This window comes from Salvia splendens, chromosome 18, assembly GCF_004379255.2.
Source record: "Salvia splendens isolate huo1 chromosome 18, SspV2, whole genome shotgun sequence".
In the NCBI taxonomy this organism is placed as follows: domain Eukaryota; kingdom Viridiplantae; phylum Streptophyta; class Magnoliopsida; order Lamiales; family Lamiaceae; genus Salvia; species Salvia splendens.
The window spans coordinates 7,120,050-7,143,792 of NC_056049.1; the positions used below are offsets into that span (position 1 = coordinate 7,120,050).

The 23,743-nt window shown below is 37.3% G+C and overlaps 2 protein-coding genes across 4 annotated transcripts; both read right to left on the bottom strand.

The window, feature by feature from the left end:
- Positions 1–5,139: 5,139 nt before the first annotated feature.
- LOC121777726 (WUSCHEL-related homeobox 8-like) lies at positions 5,140–7,607 on the bottom strand. Of its 2 annotated transcripts, none has more exons than XM_042175071.1 (3): positions 7,303–7,607; positions 6,023–6,553; positions 5,140–5,569 (listed from the first exon to the last, which is right to left on the bottom strand). In XM_042175071.1, the coding sequence occupies exons 1-3, from the start codon at positions 7,481–7,483 to the stop codon at positions 5,484–5,486; spliced, it is 798 nt and encodes a 265-aa protein (XP_042031005.1). In that variant the 5' UTR covers positions 7,484–7,607; the 3' UTR covers positions 5,140–5,483. The 2 variants fall into 2 exon arrangements, with proteins under 2 accessions (XP_042031005.1, XP_042031006.1); XM_042175072.1 differs by lacking the exon at positions 7,303–7,607 and adding an exon at positions 6,625–7,215.
- A 2,520-nt stretch (positions 7,608–10,127) lies between these two features.
- Positions 10,128–15,320, bottom strand: LOC121777056. Of its 2 annotated transcripts, none has more exons than XM_042174183.1 (6): positions 14,987–15,320; positions 14,150–14,318; positions 13,768–13,847; positions 11,833–13,551; positions 11,563–11,728; positions 10,128–11,078 (listed from the first exon to the last, which is right to left on the bottom strand). In XM_042174183.1, exons 2-6 carry the CDS (start codon positions 14,220–14,222, stop codon positions 10,441–10,443), a joined length of 2,676 nt encoding a protein of 891 aa, XP_042030117.1. In that variant the 5' UTR covers positions 14,223–14,318; positions 14,987–15,320; the 3' UTR covers positions 10,128–10,440. The 2 variants fall into 2 exon arrangements, with proteins under 2 accessions (XP_042030117.1, XP_042030116.1); XM_042174182.1 differs by having other exon boundaries at positions 13,768–13,865.
- Between the last annotated feature and the right edge of the window lie 8,423 nt (positions 15,321–23,743).

A 23,743-nucleotide genomic window follows, 5' to 3' on the forward strand; every position in this document is an offset into this window, starting at 1 on the left:
AAAAAAACCACTACTCGTTGCCGAATTTCACCCACATGTGGTTGATTAGGTCTTCTTGTAGTTGATTGTGGATTCGAGTATCGCGCATTGTGTGTCTTGTCTCGATCCTCTGGCCAACCGTCGTATGCTCGCCTCGGCGTGGGGGAGACCTCGCTGTTGAGCTTCCGGCTTCGTCCTCGTCGTAGAAGCTAGCTGCCCTCGGCCCTTCGTCGGCTATAATCATGTTGTGTAATATAATACACGTGAACATGATGTCGGCGATATTATTCACGTACCACAGCCGAGCCGAGGCCTTCACAATGTTGAATCGAGCTTGAAGGACCCCGAAGGCTCTTTCGACGTCCTTCCGCGCTGACTCTTGACGCTGCGCAAAAAGAACCCGTCTCGGGTCGTGCGGGTTGTGGAGCGTCTTCACGAACGTCGACCACCTTTGGGTAGATACCATCGGCGAGATAGTAACCCATGCGGTATGTATTTCCGTTGATGGTGAAGTCGATCGCCGGTGCTACACCATTCATCACATCATTGAAGAGTGGTGAAGAATAGAGCACGTTCAAGTCGTTGTTGGATCCGGCAACGCCGAAATATGCATGTCAAATCCATAGGCGATAGTCGGCGACCGCCTCAAGGATAAGTGTTGGGTCGCCGCCTTTGTGACCGCTTAAGTGTTGCCCCCTCCAAGCAGTCGGACAATTCTTTCACCTCCAATGCATGCAGTCAATGCTGCCAAGCATTCCGGGAAAGCCATGGACTGATTCGTGAAGACGAAGCAACCGTTGGCAATCATCGGTAGTGGGTGCCCGAAGGAATTCATCCCCAAAAGCAGAACGAATGCCCTTGCAAAAATTCTTTAAACAAATGATTCCAGTGGACTCACCGATATGCAAATACTCGTCGAAGATGTTGGCCGTTTGCCCAGTAGCGAGTTGTCGGTTGGCACACGTACACTTCTGCAACGCCATGATACTTTGCCGGCCGGCTGCATCTACACCTGTTTGAAAGTATTCAACACGTGCGGACAATGTGTTGACAATTCGCATGAACAAGCGCTTTGACATGCGAAAACGGCGCCTGAAGTAATCTGCCGGAAACCGCGGATGGTCGGCAAAGTAGTCGGCAACGAGCCTTTCGTGGGCTCCCTCCCGGTCACGATGGATGTAGCGGCGATTTGATCTAGTGCGTTGAGGAGGATGAGCGGGGGTATTCGCCGCGACATATGCTTTGTAAGCGGCACGATGTTGTTCGTAGTATTCTTGTTCTTCGCGCTCTGCTTCCGCCATGAGATGAGTGAAATCCATTTGATGTTTTGAGTGAAGGTTGAATGTGTTGATAGTTTGTATAAGAATTATGAATGAGAGATGAATTGATGTGATAAATGAGTGATGAATGTGTGTATTTATAGATGATTTTGGGAAAAAAAATAAAAAAAAATCAAAAAAATTCAGAAAAAACGGGAAAAAAACGGCCATATTTTTGGGATTTGGAAAATATATTTTTTTTATTTTTTAGCATTATTTATAATTAAATACCGATTTTTAAAAAAATAATAATAAATGTTTAAACACAACGGCTATGCCTTTGACGAATGGGAGCGCGCCACGTGTGCGTCCGCTGGCACGGACGTGCTCGATACATCGAGCAGCGCCGTGCCAGCGGCGCGAGCGCAGCGGCGGTGGATGGCGTCCGTGCCAGCGGCGCGGACGGCGGTGGCGACGGACGCCACCGCTGCGCATGCTCTCATATTATTCATTCTTCTAGTTCTTACTTATCTATATTATTAGCCATTACATTCCATTCATTATCCTTTTTTAACAAAATTACATTTACATACTTTTTTAGTATCATATCATTCATTCTTCTAGTTCTTACTTATCTATTATTAGCGATTACATTCCATTCATTATCCTTTTTTTAACAAAATTACATTTAAATACTATTTTAATCTTACAATTTATATTTCAAATTTACTTTTAAATTAACATAAGTGATATTCTATTATATTTTATATTATATCCTTTCACAATCAATGGTCTATTTTTCAATTTTGATCGGTCCACAAAAGTTAGTACTTCCTCCGTCCTTCTCAAGATGTCAATCTTTCCTTTTTAGTTTATATCATTCAAGATGCTTATTTTCTATATTTATAAATAAACCTCTCTATCCTCTCTCCCCATTAAACTATTTCAGCTACTTTTCTCTTTCTACTATTGCCACCTACCAGCTCCTCCTAAAATCTCGTGTCATTCAAGAATGTGGACATGTTGAGTAGAACGGAGAGAGTATCTTTCTATTTTGATAATATGGTCTGCCACTTTTCTTCCCTCTTTCTCTGGATGTGATCCCCTACTCTGCAAAATGCGACAGCAGGAGATGCTGTGTTGATCACCACATCATCCCCTGTTGTGGCATTTTGCACAGCATTGGATCTCAGCCCCTCTTTCTATGTTTATCTACATCTTACTAACAATATTCTAATTACAGTATTATTTTTCTTTCTCCTATTTTATTAATTTTAGGTGATGTTCGGTTTCTTAGATAAAATAATGACTAAAGACCATTTTTGGTCCTAAACATATGCAGATTTTATGATTTTGGTCCAAAACATTATCTTTTGAATTATTCGGTCCCTCACAAATAAAAACGGGTCACATTTAGTCTGAATTGGACGGAAATGGTTAAATTTAACGGTCAACGAATATTAATTAAATTTTGACCGGATTAAGTTAATATTAAGTTAAAAATTACACTGAATAATTAATCTGCAACTTCATTATATGACGATGAATTCCCTCCGCCGCAGCTCCGATCTTCATCGCATTGACTTGAAAATCGTCGCAATTTGCAAAAGGAGGAAAAGGAAATGGTAAATCCGTGAGAATTGAATTAAGGAGCTAGCTGTTGTTTATAGTTTACTTCATTTCGTTGTCGCTATTCTGAAATTAAAGGAATAATAAGAGTGAAATCGCGATGAGATGATGCAGAAATTTGGAGTGAGTTTTCAATTGAGCGGAATTGTAATTGTCGGTGTGGGGGTTGGACGGCGGCGGATTGTAGTAATAGATGGGGAAATAGGCATAATTGGATTCGGCGGCGTCGGAGTAGGGTAATCGATGGAGCCAGGGTTTGGCGGTGGATAGTACGCGCCGCCGCCGGAAGGTGGCGGATAGTCCGAGGTTTGCACTGGTGGAGGCGGTGGATAGTAGTAGACGCCTCCGCAGCCTCCGCCACAGGGCGGCGAAGGTGGAGGGGGACAATTGACACCGTATGGCGGCAGCGGAGATGGTGGCGGAGGAGAGGGGACCGGCTCTGGCGGTGGAGGGGAGAGGACCGGCTCCGGCAGAGGAGGGGAGAAGATCGATTGGAGTTAAATTCAGGAATACCAATTAATATTAACTTAATCCGATCAAAATTCAATTAATATTCGTTGACAGTTAAATTTAAATTCGAACTAAATGTGACTTGTTTTTATTTGTGAGGGACCAAATAATTCAAAAGATAATGTTTTGGGCCAAAATCATAAAATCTCCATATGTTTAGGACCAAAAAAGGCCTTCAGTCTAAAATAATACCAAGATATAATCTAGGATTGAGTTGTGAGATTATTTTAGTCGTAGAGGGTTATCTATGACTAATTATCCCATAATTATCCATCTAAGATTGAATCTCATGAATCAAACACACTTCATATTTAATCCTAAGATACAATTTTGCAAGCCGAACACCCCTTATATTACAATCTGTGTTGTCCACTAACAGAAATAATAGTAGTGGATGAAGGTAATATTATGAAATTAATGAAATACACAATAAAATTAAGTATAGTACATTTTAATCTCAGCATTTCAGTTGGATCTTCCAGGTATTTTTAAAAGAGGGAACATCTATTTTGGCTCACGAACTTTGTTAAAGTATCATTTTAGGTCTGCGAACTTTGAAAATATCATTTGAGGTCCGTCAACTATGGATTAATATCAATCAAAGTACTTTTTTACTATTTCCAATTTTTTCCGACGAAAATACCCTTAATACCTTAAAGGGGTATATATTTTTAATAAACTTATCACATACTCATATTTTTTATAAATATCTTTACTATATATTTTTTTGAAGAATTTTTCTAAATATAATTTGACCTTTAATATTATCACTTAATTTTGTGATATGCAAGAAAAGTTCAAAGTTCCTTCTACAACTTTTTATAATTAAAGAATTTTAAAATATTTTTAAGATATGGATACTCGCAAAAATTATTGTCACCGTCAATAGACGATGCTTGAATATTGATATATTGTCAAAAATATACTGTAAAAAATATAGAGTAAAGATATTCAAGTATCGTCTATTGACTGTGCGATTAATTTTTACGAATATCCATACCTCAAAAATATTTTAAAAGTCTTTATTTATATGAAGAAGGTCTTTAATTATACGAAGAAGGAACTTTTCTTGCATGTCACAAAATTAAGTGATAATATTACAGGTCAAATTATATTTAAAAAATTAGTCAAAAAATATAGTGAATATATTATAAAAAATATGAATATGTGATAAGTTTATTAAAAATATGTACCCTTAAAGGTATTGAGGGTATTTTCGTCTGAAAAAAGCTTGGAAATAGTAAAACGTACTTCGATTTATATTAACTCATAGTTGACGGAACTCAAATTTTCAAAGTTCACGTACCTAAAATGATACTTTGACAAAGTTCATGGATAAAAAAATATATTCCCTCTTTTTAAAATGAGTTCAATTGTAGCCCTAGATTTTGGTAAATATTTAGGTCACAACTTTTTGTCTATAATTCTGATTCTTGATCCATGTTGTAAATTATGCTTTGCGAACTTTTCAACCTTGTTTTACTCATTTTCATATTCAAGTATTTACGAATTTTTAAAATTGAGATATGACGACATGTTGCGAATATGTTACTCTATTCGATGACATTGGGATTTTAGCATCAATGTCTGACTACCTCTGTGACGATTCTGAAAATCAAATAAGACAACATTATTTTATGCCCAGAAATTTCCTGCAATACCAATCAAAATCAAATAAATGCCTATTCTATAAAACAAAATATCATATGAATCATTATATTTTCCCAACTATCAGACATTCAGATGTTGCTAAAACAATCAATAAAGACGCAAAAGTAAGAGCATATGTTAATCTGGCAAATCTACAGAGAATCCACACACTGCAATATTCGTAAAGCAAAGGAGTGAGACAGTAGGAAAAGAACAAATCGAAATCGAAAATGAACAATAAAGCCGGACTCTGGTCTGGAGTGATATATGTATCATAATACTAACTTCATTGGTCATACCAACAAAATGGCAAGACAAATTTCATCTTCAAAGTGGAGTCGAAGATGACAAGATCAGCATTAGTCACCATGTTCGAGTAGAAGTAACTAATCAGCTCAAACTAATATATTTTCAGTTCATAAAGCACATATGCCAGAAGTCAAGAGACCTATATGCTTATCCATCCATGTTGTAGTCGTCTTGCTGTAAATAAGGATTGTAGTTCCCGGGAACTTCTATCTTTCCTATGAACTGGTCCATTCCTGCACATACGAACAACTTCATGCGGTCAAATTGTGTATTTCAGCAAGCATAACATATTCATCTTATTAAAGAAATTTTAATGTCTGAGTTAAAAGGATTTCATAAATGTAAAATGCATGAGCTTTCGATTATCAGTAGTTTGCACCTAGGCAAAACCCTTATTCATCTTTGATCATCAATGCTTTTCCTTTAGTTCTGAAAGCTAAAATGGTTCGCTGTCTAATTTTTCGTTTCTGCGACTATGGACGAAAAATAAAAGACGAAATCCAATTTTCTTCCATTGGAAGTTAAAACCCCTTGGAAAGGGTTGAGAGCTATAGCATATGTTCTTTCTTTTTGAGAAGATTCAAATTATCAGATAATGATGATCTAATACATTAGGAGTTACAATCTGGTACATCTAAGCACAAAATATAGAAGAAATTACTATTTTGGGGAGAAGAAATACGTACTCGGATTTGATAACATATTTCCATAGAAGGACATTTGCCCGAAATTACCCCCAAACTTGGAGCTTCCTTCAGGGGGCAACATTGGTTCAGGTTTGCTGGTTCTTGGATCGACAGAATGTATTGCTGAACTCGTCTGAGGGTTCTGAAAACAGAGATCCTCTGCTCTGGAGGTTAGGATGTTCTGAGGTTGAAATTCCTCAGGCTTTGTTTTCTTATCATTGGGGGATTCAACCTCTGTCTCGACTTCAGATTCAGCATTGTTTGATGGTGCAGCCTGCTGCTTCCTCTTCGACCTAGCACGCCTATTTTGAAACCAATTATAGACGTTTGTTTCACTAATCTGGCCATGTTGAGACAACTCACTGGCTATTTCTTTGATCTTCTGTTTGCTCGGTGTTCCAATACCCTGATCGAAAATTCGTTCAAGAATCTGAAGCTGCATAGGAGTTGGGGTCCACCTTTGTCTTCCGGTGATTTTATGAGCACCGGAGGTGATCAGGGGATCGCAATACAAATTTCCCAATCTCACTCCTGATCGAGGAACACAATTCATTAATATCAGAATACGAACATACATATATTCACACATCCAAAACACTCACCCATACAAGAAAGATAAACAACGACGACACAAATTGTTTCCCACTGCACTTTCTGGCCAAGACTCACTGACTCACAAAACAAACACTTCATCAAAGATGGTTAAGTGAAGAAAATATGTCCTCCTCCATTATCCATTCAGCAACTTGCTGTACAGAATACTCGGTTTCAAGAATGTAAACAAAGTCATACTTCACTGGGCTTAGAGAACAATTGGCAGCGGAAACAAAGAGGACCTCTATTTCCATCCTAGTAAACAAGAGAAATCATCTGATCCACACCATTTGATGGTATCTTTTAAGACTAAAATCGACATAAACGTAAACCAAACATCAAACAACAATTTCTCACTACGGTAACATTTTTTAAAACAGAACAAAAATGGCATCAGAATCATAAAAGCATGAAGATGGGAAACTATAAGTAAGTAAAAATCACAAAGCAGCCTAATCACCTCTAAAGCTTCATCTGCTTACTGCACAAACCCAAGGAAACCAAAAGGTCAGACCAAAAACCTCCAAAAAATCACAGCAAAAACTCAACTGAGTACATATCTCCGTTGAATTACCAATCCAAAAACCAAAAAAGGCCAAATTCCCAATTCAAAACCTTCAATTCCCACCATTTCCACAAATAATCGAAAGGGAGAGTAATGCAGAAGAGATGTTTGACGAAATTACCAGCGAGATCGGTCTGGGAAGTGAGGGATTTGTGCAACTCAACGAGCTGCTCGCAAATGGTGGCGTAGACGGCAATCTGCTTGCGGAGAACTTCCATCTGCTCGTCCGTCATGACCTTGACGAACATCCCTCCGCCGGCGGGCTCCTCCGCCTGCTGCGGCGGTTGCTTCTCCCACTCCATAGAGTCAAGAAATGGTCGCCTTTTCTCCGCTTAATTTGCTGGTAAAGGAAAGACAAACAGGAAAAAGGTAACGACAAAGCAAAGCAAAAAAGACGGTGGATTGAGGCAATTATATATACAATGTATGTATATTTAATTTAAATTGTGAATGAATGGCGACAAGGAATAGTGTCATCTGCAGTAGAATTTAGTGCAATTTATCTACTACCTCCGTCCCCCATTATCACTATTTTTCATTTCGGTCCGTCCTTCCCACTTCATTTTTTTTTACCATAAATAGTAAGTAGGTTTCACATTCCACTAATTCACTATCCTCGCATTTTATTATAAAATCAATATAAAAAAGTGTGTTCCAAGTTCCATTCATGCCCGATCAAAAAGTGACAATTAATCGGGGATGGAAGGGAGGAGGGAGTACCTTTTTTTCTTCGCCCGAAATCAGCGGCGACTGATCCAATTGGAATCAAAGTCTGAGTGTGAAAGAGGTACGGTTCTTGAGGTCTGCGAAAATCTGCACTAATTTTATTCATACGTATTTCTGTATCTATACTGCTCAATCATCACCTCATAAATATATTCTTATTTTTGGGATCATAAATTCTTTGGAAATCCAGAAAGCTTCCCCAATTAACTCACAATTCAAATTTGAATAACGCCAATCCCCAACTCAATATTCGTGAAAATCATTATTTGAATTTAAATATTTGCAATAACAATATTATTATTATTATTATTATTATTATTATTATTATTATTATTATTATTATTATTATTATTATTATTATTATTATTATTATTATTATTATTATTATTATTACCTCCAATGTGAACAAGAGAATCCTATGTGAACAAGAGAATAATGGAAATTGGTAGGTGTCCTTACATAGCTTAAAATTCAAATTTTATAATCGTTCCGTCCGGTAAAAATACAGAATTTGGAAAGGAAATGAGTTTTATTACGAAATTGGTGATGAGAAAGATAGAATAAAAAAAGTAATTATAGTATTATTAGTTAAAAATAAAATTAGATTATCAGAAAAAATAATTATGAAAACTGAAAATAAATTAATTTTCAAAGATGAACCAAAATGTAAAAAATGGACTATATTTTGGAAGGAGAAAGTATATTTGTACGTGAAAGTGTCACCTAGTATAGTACTTGTTGTAGCATTATTTATTGGATTCTACAAAACATTATCTCAATCTAGGGACGGAGATAGCACTGGCCAAGCCACCGCTCTAGCGGGGGCTTGGCTGGTGCCGGACCCAGTATCCCCGCCCTGGCCGTCATCCGTTCTGCAACTATGCGTGTGAGAAATTTGATTTGGGGATGAAGATAGTTTTACTGGGCTATTAGTTATATTTTATGTTGGGCTTAGGTCATTAGGGATCCGTGATTGGAATCGAAGCCCAAATTTCTAAGTATCTAATTAATTAGTATATTAAATCTTATTTATACAGCTTCACATTATTAAGAAGATGCAATAATAAATATTTTATCACATTCTAAGTTTCCACGCACCATTTTTAGTTTAATATTTTTGTGATCTTCTTCTTAATATTATAGTGTATACTTTATTTAGGATATTTCTTTAGTCTCTTTTTTATATTCATCTATTTTTCAATATTATGAATATTTATATACTACTATTTTTTATTCATGTTATTATATGTAAGTGTAAGTTTTGAGACAACCACTTCGTTTTTACTATAAAAATATTAATGGTAAAGTTAAAGGCCTCTCTATCATATAAGTACTATAGTAGAAGAGCATATAGAGTATTCAAGTGATCCAAATATCAGTGAAATATTTTTTCGAAAAAAAGTTGATATTTATAGTTTAAAGTCATGCTGATCCGTCTAATACAATTACAATAATTTAGTGTCTCCTAAAAACTATAAAATATTATAAATAAAAATAAAATTAAATATGTTAATATTATTTTTAAATTCAACACCAGCTTTCTTAAAATCCTAGTTCAGTCCCGGTCTCAATCAAATGAACATAAATGCGAGCGTCCAGTCAAACTACATGCTCGCAAACTAACCGATGAAATTCATAAACATTTAATACCAATACCAATACCAATACCAATACCTATATCTCCGCCTTAAAATATATCAATATCAAATCATCAATACCTATATCTAACTAGTAGTTTAATAGTATAGCACTAATCATTCTGAATTTCCTTTACTTCACTACTTCAGAACCAATCTCATTCATGAGAATTAGAATAGACATCCACAAATTTAATGTAAATCTAGTTGGGCTAGTTGTGGGAAGAGCAAATTGAATGGTTGATAACAATAGCATAGTGGGTCTTTAGTGTATCAAAAGAACGTACAAAAATTAATAAACATTACATGTAAATTAAAATCCCAAACTAGATACGACATGCACGATTGTATGAATTTGTCGTCAAAATTAATAATTGAGGTTTGGGCCTCTAAGATTATTATGATTATTGTTTATAGAGTGACTCTAAAAGGTAATGTTTTTCACCTTAATAATGGAGAAACTTGTGATTGCAATTATCAGTAGTAGTAAAAGTCTCCACCTAATAATATAGTTTAGACTGAAGCTGACTTAGTGACTAATTGCTATTCTTTCTGGTCATAATTCCATGTTTCTCATTGATCATTACAGAATGGGTTTTAAATTTATTATTTATGATACAAAATACAATAAAAGTCTAATTCCAAAATCATAACTAATTAAGTTATCCAACCAGCAACCTTTCTACAACAACCACACCAATATATGCAAACCACAGTCTTTTACAGTGAACCTCAGCCATGCATACTGAATAATAAAACTATACACATTTCACACAGCATGATCATATTTTCCTCGACGATTTTTCTGGGCTCGAGATAATTTACTATGCCTACAAAGAAGTCGAGCTGCCATGGAGCACAAAGATCGATCCAAACTATCCGACTCCAGAATCTACTCAAGTATGCAATGAGTAGATATCCTTGACAATTTCTTCAATCAGATCACAAGTAATGTGGCACTCAACATCTTTACCTAGATCATTGACGTCATCATCCAGCAATCTAGGCCACGAGTCGGACTTCAAATCTCGAGCAAGCATACTTTCAAGAGCATACGTTGATCTATCAGCTGCTGGAGGATGTACATGACCTTGAATGATTTCCCAGACGAAAGAAAGGAGTTCCCTTCCACGAGGAGCCTGGTGACGCGAAGACTCAATAGCTTTTCCGAGCCTAGACATGTTTGGTGGTTGTTTGAGTACAATTTGCAGTGCTTCGTTCAACAAATCAAGTATCACCCTGTGATCTGTTCTTGCTCCCTCATCTTTGGTGCTGCTTTCATCAACCTTGGTGATTTGTGTGTAAGACTCTTCCACTTCTTCAAATACCTGGTTGCTAATAGGTTGACTGAGTGGGTCCCATTTTGGCAGTGGTCGACTGCACGAACCGTCATAGTAACCGGAAGCCACAAGCAAATCTCTAACATAAGCTTCAGTCGGGTCCTTTATTTCTGGATCAACTGTATCGGACTTCTCTTCGGTAATAGATTCCTCTAGACCTGGCTTTTCCAATTGATCCAGCTGTTTTACCGAATCTGTATGAATAAAAATGGTAGAAGCAAGAATCATAAGGCAACTGCGACACCAGATTTGAATGCAGAAAAATTAAAAAGAAAATGTGAAATGTAAAGATAAAGGAATGAGATGTTGCATGATCTTTTGGATAAAGTGTTTGCTTTTATTCTTGCTGTCAAACATACACATTTATTTAGAAACATGGATTACATTAACATAGCTACTACGTTATCAAACCAAATTATGTGTTATTTAGATTAGAAATGAAATGAATAGACCAACTGGACCAGCCATTAAATGATAAATCTAACAGAAATCCGAAGCATGTTCTATAAAATTAAAAAGCATAAAAGGAAATATAAGCTAACTATGCTAAATTAGTTAGGCATCCACACAGGTTATATGATCCCCCCTTTTCAAAACATTTTGAATAAAGCAGTCAACCTTGCTCGTGCAGAAGTACAGAGCTCTACTTATAGAAATAAGATGTGCAACTTCACTTACCATTCAAGCTTGGGTTTATTGGGCTGAAAACATAAGGCACTTCACTGTCCTCTGGTTGGTCTGCACCAGATGATGCTGGACTCGAACAAACTGCTGGCCTCCAGTTTTCGTCGTCAACATTGCTGCATACAGATGCAGGGCTTGGTGGAACTTCAGTAGAATTCTCCTAAAACAGATACAATTATTATTGATTAGTAATGCGCCAGCATTCGAAATCATCTTTAATTTCAAAAGTAAAAAAGGGTGAGTTAAGTCAAATAAGATCCTCACATGAGTGTCATAGGAGTTCATCATAACTGTTGGTCCACTTGCAATATCTTTTAGAAGGTCATCACAATTATAGTGTAATTCATCGACCGACTGAACTCTCCTTCTAAACAGCCTTCCTCTAAGTGTTAAGCTGTACCCAAAGCTTGAGACCTTTTCTCTTATCTTGGATTTTTCATTCTTCTGTTTCTTGACATCCATTGAGACATTCTCAACTACTTCATGCTTCATTCTTATCTGGGCCCCAGTAAATATGTGACGATCTTCCAGGAGGAGCTTCCCTAATGATGTTCCTGATCCTGAAACTGGAGCAGACAGAGATCTAACAAGGTTCCTTGGAGATGGTTCCTTATAGAGCATTCTGCAATCATCAGGAGCCTCCCTGAAAGATCTATTTTGCTTTCCTAAATCATTCATAGAGCTTTCAGGGTAGCACACTTTATTTTCGATCAATATATCTCTAGATTGTACAGCTTTGGTCTTCTCAGGATTTAGCACAGACGATCTCTGTCTTTTATGAGAAACAATCGGAATTTCTCGATGTGTTTCACCTTTCAGAACATTCCTGAACCTTTCAGTCAATAATTTCCTTGTTTCTCTGTTAACAAGCTCTGGAGAATCGGTTCCATTTGACTGAGTGTCACTTATATAGGACCTTGTAGATTCTGACCGAAGTAAATTCAACCCAATGTCCTGTGTAACACTATCTCTTACTTGTTGTGCAATACGGTGAGCTATTTGTCTTGGTTCTGAAGGCTTTTCCCGGTAAGGGGTCTCAATTCCTCCTCCCCGGGCTACTTTACTTTTTTTAGAACTTTTACCTTGCAGTTCAGACTTCAGCCTCTCCTTGACCTCCTCAAGGAAGTTTTGAATACTACCCCTCTCTTCAAAAGAGCTAGGAGTACTGTTCCACGAATCTTCATTGACACCCATCCTGTCAGGGCCAGGCCTTAAAACCACAATCTTGGTCGGAGCAGAGACAATATCTGATTTCTTATCAGAACTCAGCAAATTAGAGAGAGGAATGTCTCTTTTTGACTTGTTAGAAAACAAGGATTCCTTCATCCCATCTAACAAATGGTCCCTTTTCTTTTCACAATTGCGAGAAGCAAGTGTTTCACGCAAACGCACAGGGAGGTCCTTTGGTTCCTTCAAATTGTCAAAAGACTTCACTCTCTTGCAATCGTCATAACAGAACTTTGTCTCTTCACTGAGTTCATCTTGCATCATTGTCTGGCTACGACTGTTTTTGAACTCTACAACCTTTGAACATTCCATGATTCGTGCTGCTTGCCATGCCTCGAATTCTTTTTTGAAATTCTGAAGTTCCTTTTCTTGAGGATGTTCTCGGCGTTTAGGCTTCCCCAACTTCATGTGGCTACTGCAGTGATCAGAAAAGCTATCAAAATTTCGGTCAAAGTAATCCAGACCATGCTGTGGTGGGGAATCCCAGATAAAGGAATCACGGCCATCTGAGCTCTTTCTAGACTGTTCCTTATCTGTGAACTTCCTTGCAGGCACATCATTCATTCTTCCAATCATTTTTGGCTCTTGTCCTAGATCAACGGGTAACATGTCAACCCCCATGAGGCGAGCCACTAAGCTTGGAGCATTTGGTCTGGCATTTGATTTTTTAGATATCTCTTCACTAATCAATTTCTTCATTGGAGCCTCAGTGGAACATGTCTTCTTGGGTGACTCCTTGAACGAATTATAAGAATACTGAAAAATGTTGCAAAACAACAGTATGTTGTTATACACGAAAAAAAGGACCTATATAAATGGTGCCAAGCTTACCAATTGGATTTGGTTACAGTATGATGTGATCAGGGCAACAGTATGAAAGTATGAGAATAACCAAAAGACTCCACCAAAACACATTGTATATCATAAACCACAACTGCTGATAAGTTAACGAGATTAAAATAAGAAAATCACCAGTTTCCTATCTCTTCCTGCATATAAGCCATAGAATGTCTCCTCTGGCAGCTCCCTACTGTTTCTAGGTGTCTCCACGCCTGAAAACAAAGAACAAACTTTGTTTCTAGTTAATTAGAAGGCAAGAAGCTAACCAAAAGAAAGTTTGTTTGATTGTTCATTCCAGCAAAATTCAGGTATGCTAAACTTTTAAGTTGGGAGATTAAATTTGTCCCCCGAAGAATAGCTTCATACTATGAAGAAGTCCAAATAATAAACTCACTATTTCCACAAGAAATTTTCTAGTTGGAAATCATAGCTGGATAAGATTCATGAGCACTTGCAGGAAAATTAGCACCTCCCCTAGCAAGTCTAATTATTTTGAATTATTTAGTAGACCTACCACCATATCTTGTAACAACATGCTGGGCCATTGAGTCTTCTTTTACATACGGCAGCTGCAAAAATCTCCCCATCCCACAAAGAATTACCCCGTCGTATAGGAGAAAACTGCTCTAAGGCTCATCATCTTCATATTGTTCCATTAAATTAAATTGAGTCCTCTTCTCAACCTATAGGATTTACAAATAGCAATCCAGTCAGGGTATGAGAACAGTACACAAGGAAGTACATCAAAATGTAGAGCGGGCTCAAGATAACGTTAGTGTTTCCACATTTCAACACAAAACGACGACGCATCATTTCCTCTGCATAGGATACCAGAAATTTTGGCCTAACAGCAACACGGAGAAATAATAAAGTCTAATGAAACCAGATTAATAATGAATCAAGCATATTTTTATGTAGTCATGCATCAGTAGAATTATCCGTACCAAAAAAAAGCGAAAAATCATGAACGAAATTATAGTGTTCTTCAGCATATGGCGATCATGCATTCAGTATAGCTGAGTAATAAAAAGCAAATGCAAAATAACTTTCGGTAAAAAAGCGGCTAACTAAGAATCACGCGACATTTGCAGGATAAAATTAATCCACATACGACTGGTAAACACGCGCATCGTGTGGCATAATTTATCATCACCGAGGCAGAATTTTAAAAATCAACGAATCCATCACAGCCTGCAATCCAGTAACCGATAGAACAGTACAAAATCAAGCAACAACCATGACTGAAGCTGAAGCCTCTCAAAATAAACGCATTCCAAATCTAACGCAAATTCGAGCAAATGCGAAAACCTCCGATCCGAAATACAGCAATCAAACGGGTTTGAAAACTCACATTATGCAATCACAAAATTGAAGGTGTGATTGCGCATGAAACGGTCGCTTGGAAGCTCCAGCACCGTCACAGGCAGGGGGAAAAAGGTGAGAAACCAGAATCAGCAGCAGGTGTGAATCTGATGCGAATGAAATTGGAGGATGGTGATGAAAGAGGAGGACGGAGCATGAGATGGAATGAAGTACAGATAGTAACAATGAAGGAAGAAAAGTAGTACTTTTGGCATGACAATCCATTGCTGGAAATCACACCACCAGCAACCCAAAAGCCTCTTTTTCTTCTCTCCAAAAAAAAAAGCCTCTCTCTCTGTCTCTCTCTCCACACACTCGCTTTCTCTCTGTCTCTCTCTCCACACACTCGCCCTCTCTCTCTCTCTCTTGAAATTCTATTTTGACTGGGTGGTTAGAATCTGGGTGGACCCACCCGACTTCATGATTCTGGGAATAAGAGCATCTCCAATGGCGGACGTCCGGTTGGACATCCGCGACGGGCGATCGGGACGTCTGCCATTGTGGCGTGGAAGGTAGGATACGGACGTCCTGTAAGGACGTCGGATGTCCTCGGACGTGCGGGCGACGGGATGGCGGACGTCCGCCATTGTGGTCCGGGTCGGACGTCCGGTATTAAATTTATTTTTTTTAAAAAAAAACTCTATATATACGGCTCGTTGCCCGTCATTTCATTTACACCACTTGTGTTAACAAGTTTCTCTCTTCTTTTACTACAAATTTCATTTCTACTTAATGGAGAACGACAGAATCTCCCCCGGCACGAGCGAATCGCTGACTCCGACGTTTCCCGCCGAACTGGAGGAAACCCTAGCGGAAATGCGCCAATGGTTCTGGCAATGTCGGGGATGGGTGGAATGGGTAGGATGGGTGGTATGGGTGGGATGGGTGGTATGATGTCCCCTTACTTCGGTATGTACAATTGGATGGTGGTATGATGCCCAGGGCAGCGGTGATGGGGGGCATGACCCCAAATATGATGTGGATGGGGGGCATGACCCCAAATATGATAGGGATGGGTGGGATGATGCCGGGGATGATGCAGACCATGCTTGGTGGAGGGGGTGGCAGGGGTCCTAAACCACTAGCGGACGATGTCTATCGCCCGGTTATCGATATGCTGTCTACTGATACCCCCTCCAGTTTTGTTCCGGAGACTCAGTTCACCGGCGTGGAAACTTTCTCTTTTGAGGAGTTGGGGCTATCTCCAATCAGGGAGACTCCCGATGATGTGGGGACAGCGGCAAGGGGCAGGGGCAGGGGCAAGGGGAAAGCCACGGGCTCTTCCTCGCGAACGGTGGCTGAGGAGGAGGATGATGAGGAGACGGGAAAGCGGACGGCCTGGAGCATGTGGGAAAACGTCGCGCTTTTGAAGGCTTGGGTTTCAATAGTCGAGGATCCCTATGTGGGTGCTAACCAGCATATTGACAGAATGTGGCATCGCGTCGCTGAAGCCTACCTCACACACAAACCGGCTGGGGCGAAGAGTCGCGTTCCCGAACAATGCCGAAAACAGTGGGAGCGGTTGAGGCCTAAGCTTAGTCGATTTGCCAGCCTCTACCAAAACAATCTCCGCCAGGCAACCAACTGTATGTCCTAGGAGGATGTGAAGAACCGTGCCCTGGCGCATTACCTCGACAGATCTTTGAAGTTCAAAGATTTCGACCAGTGGGAGTCCTATCTCGTGGTGAAGGATTCCCAAAAGTTTTGTGGGGGTGTCGAATCGGGCTGGCAGAAGCGGACGAAGATCAACGCTTCCGGGGAATACAGCAGCAGTGCTGGTTCGCACGAGCTCCCAGAAGCCTAGGAAGTGTCCCCGCTACCTCAATCAGACTCCCGCCGGCGTCGTCGCCCGATTGGGCAAAAGGCTGCGCAGCGGAAGGCTAGGGGAAGCAGCAGCGGGTCGTTCGAGGTCCAATCGGAGGCCCCTGCTCCCCCAGAAGAGTACGACCGTCTCGCCCGCTCGCAGATAACGACTAGCTTGGTCCGGACCATGCATAGGTGGCATAGCACGACAGATCCTGTGTACAAAAGGATGTTGAAGGATGTCATCGATGGACGTCAGCGCGATTTGGGCATGCCACCCATTGGAGATGATGGCGCTGAGATTAGCGGCGGGGACGACGGGGGCGGCACGGACGAGAGGAGTGAGCCGAGTCAAAAAATTTATTATGTAATTTTTTCTTTTTTATTATGTAATTTTTTTTCTTTTTTTATGTAATTTTTTTTAATGAAGCATTTGCAATTTTCCCGTATTCCGTGTCAAAATTATAATTCCGTTACGTATATTTGTGAATTTGTGATTTTTTATTGCGGGAAGTCCTAGTGGGAAGGGCGGATTGTGAAGGGGATGTCCTAATGATGTGGCAGTGGGATGGGAAGTCCTAGTGACGTGGCAGGAGGTGTTTTTGGGAAGTCCTAGTGGATGTCCGAGTGGGACATCCGCCCACTGGAGATGCTCTAATGAAACCCAAAACTAATCAACATAGTAACGATCGCCATTCGATTTATCAAATGGATGCAATATTGTTAACTTAATTTAATTTTTAAAATTGTGGAAAAACCGCCAGTTTCGTGGGTGAACCGCCGGTTCGGGCGGTAAACCGGCGGTTTGGCCGAAAATTTGAAATTTGAAATTTGAAATTTTTTTCTTTTTTATTATTTATTTCTTCCAATTTTACTCCTATAAATACCCCACTTCCCCTTCATTTCTCCTCACCCAATTCTTGTGTTAATAAGAATTTCTCTTCTCAATCTCAATTTCTCTATTCTCTCATCATTCTCTCTAATTGCTCAAGTTGTTTACTAGTTTCTACTTACTACTATATTTGTTGTTGTGCTCGTAATTCATCACGTATACAGTTATACTCCATACATATTCCATCCATACTACTTTCATTTATCAATATGTCTTCTTCTCGTGGTGGATCCGGACGTGGTGATCGGGGCAAGAGAATTGCCCAAGATCAAAGTACTACTCGTCCCTCAAAATTAAGGCGACCTAGTCGTCGAGATGCTATGGAAGAGGTTTCCATCAAAAGCACTTGAATTATGGCAAAAGCATGTTTCTCCTATTAGAACTGCAGTTAGATTAATCCATCAAAAGCCAACTATTGGCAAAGCATGAAAGAAATATTGCCATCAAAAGAATGTCAGGTATACGAATTTTACTTTGGATGTGTCTCATAGATGGAATTCGACATATGATTGTTTGAATTCTACTTTGACACATAAAGATGCTTTATGTGATTTTTATAGAACATATCTCGTTCATGATTTATATCTTTCGCATAGTTGTTGGGAACATAGTGTGGCTTTATTTAAATTGTTTAAAAATTTTAAAAATGCTACTGTTGAATTGTCGGGTGTTTATTATTGCATTGATGTTCGTGTTTTAGAACATTGCATGTACATATCCCTTGGTTTTAAAACTGCAATGAAAAATGCTTCCTCTTTGCCTGAGCTAATGTGTGTCTTATATTACATGATTGAAAAATGGCTCAAGTATTTCAGTGAGATTCCAACCGTGTTTTTGATTGCAAAGGTATTGGATCCAAAATGGAAATTAGCTGGTACCTCACGGATTTTGGATTTTTATTATAACAACTTGAGTTCAATTGATCTTGGCCACCTTCAAGCACTCCAATCCGATACCAGTGATGAATTTGGAGTAGACCTCTCAGAAACCTTTCAAATAACCCTCCCGGACCGGTCCATTATCCAACAAACCTTCGAGTTTAACTTGTGCGCTCTCTACACCGAATATGAAACCAAGTATAACAACACCCACCAAGTCAGAAGACCCCCCCTCCTCCACAACATAACTATGGCTTTGCATTTCAAGCCGATTATGATGACCCCGACGCCGCGTCCCAACTAGCCGACCTATACAGCTACAGCACCGGCGGAAGGAGCTCAGGTATGGTAAGTGAATTGGATTTATATTTCGATTCACTCTTTTCATTTGGTGATGAAGGTCCTACTCCTCCGGCCCAAATCGACGTCCTCGATTGGTGGGGAACCCACGAGAAAGATTTTCTCATCCTTGCGTCAATGGCCAATGAGATTTTCTCTGTTCCTGCTTCCACTGTCGCCGTCGAGTCCGCTTTTAATGTTGGCTCGCATGTGTTGGATGAATCAAGAAGTAAGCTCTCGGCGAAAAATATGGAAGCCGTGATGTTACTTGATGATTGGGTCAAAGCCGGCGTCAGAGAACAAGAAAATGATTGGGATGATCGTCAGAAGGGATCACAAGATGAATTCACAGGGGATGAATCGTAGGCCAACCGTAAACCGCCGCCGGCCAAGCCAAATAAGTAAGTAAGGTAAGAGAACTACGTGGGCTTTGATTCCCTAATGCAAATGAGCATTGGGGATACGTAGGCATCTCAACTTAAATTTTAAATTTAAGTTGAGTTCAAGTCCTTTTTCCTTTATTTCTTTTTTTCCCATTTGTTCCTATTTTAAAAATATGCAAATACAATTACATAATTGTATTTGTATATACTCTAGTCGATGAAGTAGATTTCTCTATACGGCTAAATCCGGAAAACTTTTGACAATTCTACTATCATTGTTGATTGTTAAACTAAACTCAACATTTAAAGTTGAATTGCTAAAGGTGTCCTTAATTTAGTTATGTAGAAAGATCTCCTTCGCCGATTAAGAGTATATATACTTATAATTTTTTTAATAAGAGCTTCTAAGTCTTTTTTGTCAACACTTGTTAACTTGTAATTGTTGTAACTTGTATTTAAATTTTTCGATTTGTAATTGTTGTAACTTGTATTTAAATTTTTCGATCTGTAATTGTTGTAACTTGTATTTAAATTTTTCGATTTGTAATTGTTGTAACTTGTAAACGTGTAATTTCAGTAAAATTGCAACTTTCATCGTACATTTTTGAATAAATATTACACGTTGGAGTCGTAATTTAATTAAAAAATGCAAAAAAAAAATTGGCCGAACCGCCGAACCGGCCCAAAAAACCGGCGGTTTTGAACCGCCGCTTGAACCGCCAGTTTTTTGAACCGGAACCGCTGGGACCCTAGGCGGGCCGGTTCCGGTTCATGCATTTCGTGAAGCGTGAACCGGCGGTTCATGAACCGGAACCGGCGGTTCATGAACCGTGTGCAAGCACCGTTGGCTAATGATGGTCCATTAAAACTAGGAGTATGGGCAACGTGAATTTAATGTGAAGAAGATGTTCAACTAAGATCCCTATCAGTCCACATTCTAGCTCACTCGACGTGGAATATGGTATGCACCACCAGTGGCGGACGCAGGAAATCTTAATGGTAGGGGCTTAATCATATACTCCTTTTATTTACTAAAAATAGAAATTCTGAAAACGGTATGAGTTTTAATGCAAAATCGGTAAAGTAAAAAAAAATGAAAAAAAAATAAAAAAAATTGATAAAATATGATAGAGGAGGAGAAAAATATAGGGAAATTAGTGTTAGTGGATTGTGTGTCCATTTTCTAAAATGAAAAGTTTCTATTTTTAAGAAATTGTTTTTAAATGAAAGAATTTTTAATTCTAGTAAATTGATGGAGTATATTTTTATTATATTATACTCCTCTGTTCCAAGGTAATTGTGTCGTATTCTTTTTTTTATTGTCTCAAAGTAGTTAAGTCATTTACTTTTTTGGCAAAAAATTTATCTTCTCTTATACTTTATTCTTTTTTCATCTCTCTTATTTTATTTCATCTCTTACTTTACTCTTTCCACTTTTAACATTTAACACGTCAATTTCTTAAGTATCGTGTCTAAAAAAATGTTTCACCTGTCTTGAGTCGGGCTCATATTATATACTAGTATATATGAAAAATTAATACTTGTATCGTAAAAAATCATATACACTAGTCCAACCCATCATAAATTTAAAATAGCTAAAGGAATTAAAGGAAGTGATGTGAAACAACTTGTAAAAGTAGAAAAAATCTTTGTTATGCATTTTAGCTACTCGTATATTTGAAATAAGTTTAACAATTTATGCAACATAGCAAAAGGAATTAAGGAAGTTATCATTGGTCAAAATTTATAACTTAGGATAAATTTCATAATCAATTTTATTTTATAAGAGAACATTAATTGGAGCTCAAAACGGTACAGTACTTTTTAAATGTGACTTTCAATACCTAATATAGTAATATTATATCACTAACTTCTTCCCCAAAGTTCCGTCAGCCATTTTCTTCTTTCATTATCTTTTGCAAATTTTCGATCCTCAAAATTTGTCCAGCCCCTTCACATCATTCAGTTCCAGCAATTTAGTCTACAATTATATTGGCTTTGGAAGGGCTTAAAACTGTTATCATTAATTTTCAAAAAATTTATAAATAGAAAAAGATGAAAAAAATCTTGTTGGGGAGGGCTTAAGCCATTCCATCCCTCCACATGTGTCCGCCAATGTGCACCACATTTGCTTGTATACGTGGCCATGATAATCAATATATACCTAAATTATAAATAAAAATATCCAAAGTAAAATGCTAGTAAAACTAAAAATTTGAAAGATAAAATTCAAAGTTAATAACAAAATGACGTTAAAATAGAAAAAAAACTAATTGAAATCATAGTACTGTGTATAGAATAGTTAAATAATACTCTTTGCGAACCTCATTAAATGTCTCATATTTGACCGGTGCGAGTTTTAACAAATTATTTGACTTTATGAAGAAAAGTGAGTGAAATATGAACGTCACTTTTATATAGTACTATTAGTTTAAAAATAATTATGGATAGAGTATTAGTAGAATAAGTGGTCCACTTACTGAAAATAATAAAAATGAAATAAAATATTTATTAAGGACTGCTCAAGTAAAGATGAGATATTTAATAGGATAAATGAAGTAATACGTTAAAACAAATGTGTTAAACAAGAGAAAATAAATAAAATGCTAAACAGATACTGTATTAAACTAAAAATATCTAAATGGAAAAAACTGCCCTCCATGCTTTTGGGGCATTTAAGTCTGAAAAAATATGAAAAAAATAACTAAAATGAGCAAAATTCAAATTGTATATGTGCAAACATCAAAGTGTTGTATATCTTTTATGTAGTTTACTCATTTTTAATAGAGTTATGCTGATAAAATTATGATGTTGCTTTCTTTGAAAATAGACTTCCTACTTTGAAAAGTTTCCTAAATAAAATGATGACCCAAAAAAAGGATAGTGAAATATTCATAAATAGTAAATTAATGTTTTCATGAATGTACTTGATTCTTTGTAACAGAATAGATCATGCACGTGAATTCAACTGTTGTCTGTACAAAAATATTCCCAGAGAAACATATTGGCAATTTGACTAGAAAATGTGCCGTTAATAATAAAATAAAGAAATCCATTATGTTAGAAAATAATTTTAATCTTATAGTTGTAAGTATTAATTTTTAGCTTGTAGTGAGGATATAGATGCTATCATCCTTATAAATTTTAAATTACAATAATTTTACTTAATTTAAACCCAAAACTTGATTTGTGTGTTTCGCTCGATTAAAATATTTGTATGATTATTATAAAAGTTAATTAATTTTTTCCACAAATAGCTTCTTTAAGAGTGACTTAGATGATACCATAAATTTTTTTGTCATTGAAATAACTCCCTCATACCATTGGTTCCAAGAAAAGGTTATTGTTCATAAAACTTATTTTGTTTAAAATTACTATTGTTTTGAATAAAATTACTATTGTTTTGAACAACTCATTATTATTTGCCGTAGTTGGCTTGGCTACTTCTAATTTTCTTACTCCCTTTAATACCTTATAAATAAAAAAAGAACTCGCATCATCATTTTCTCAAAATTATACATACACCTACCAATAAAGGAATAAAAAATAAACTGCTAATTAAACATTGCAAAATGATGGAATGTTCATTACTATATAATAGTAGCATTCTAGATTAGATTATCATCCCAATTATATCAATTCTGAATGCTAATTTTGTTAATAATTGGCATTGCACTGATTCATAGCAGCTTTAAACTTATACTAAATCCCAATAGAAAAAAACCCATATATATTTTTTTCCAAATAAGGAGGAAGGGAATATATGAATTAATTAAGAACTAAGGCTGCAACCTACAACAGAATATGATTATATCAATTAATAATCCAAAAGTAAAATGTAATACTATTCGAAGTGAATAAAAAAGCATGGGGCGGGGCCTTCTCGAGAAATAAACCCAAACGTGGGCTGATTATGTAGTCGAACCCACATTCTTTGCTTGTTTATAAAATAAATAAATAAAAAGTAAAAAATAAAATTTCGATTATGCTAATAGAGAGTACATATGTATAGATTACCAATATTGTCTTCAAATAGTTGTTTTTCATGCTATAACATGAACCTCCCTTTTGATTTCGTAACTTACATAGTATTTCATTAAAAAAAACCATAAAACCTTAGCTATTAACTTAACATCAAAATTGAACATTATCATCACGTGTAGTTAAAAACCAAGACCTTTTAAAGCTACACTGAAAAATAGGACGATTAAGAAATTGCAATTTTAAAAGTGAAAATGAGGAAAGAGGAGACAAGTAGAGGACCCAATTGAAAAAAAAACAAATAATTGAGTGAAGATTTAGGATTTGATAAAAAAATACTAAGAGAATAATAAAAGGCATGATATTTATATTACTTTTTATAGAAAAATAGGTTGTAAAGGGGCCTAATCAAAATGATGTGAAAACGTGCATGTGGCTTGAAACCTAAAAGCAATGAGAAAAACAAAAGT

Excerpts from the sequence above, each read along its gene's own strand:
- LOC121777726 (XM_042175071.1), bottom strand. The coding sequence starts at position 7,483 with ATGGAGTGGGAGAAGCAACCGCCGCAGCAGGCGGAGGAGCCCGCCGGC. Across the intron at positions 6,554-7,302 it reads TTCCCAGACCGATCTCGCTG|GAGTGAGATTGGGAAATTTG; the intron begins GTAATTTCGTCA and ends TTCCTCGATCAG. Across the intron at positions 5,570-6,022 it reads AAATATGTTATCAAATCCGA|GAATGGACCAGTTCATAGGA; the intron begins GTACGTATTTCT and ends TCGTATGTGCAG.
- LOC121777056 (XM_042174182.1), bottom strand. The coding sequence starts at position 14,222 with ATGGGGAGATTTTTGCAGCTGCCGTATGTAAAAGAAGACTCAATGGCC. Across the intron at positions 13,866-14,149 it reads TGTTGTTACAAGATATGGTG|TTTGTTCTTTGTTTTCAGGC; the intron begins GTAGGTCTACTA and ends CTAGAAACAAAG. Across the intron at positions 11,729-11,832 it reads TGAACTCCTATGACACTCAT|GAGAATTCTACTGAAGTTCC; the intron begins GTGAGGATCTTA and ends TATCTGTTTTAG.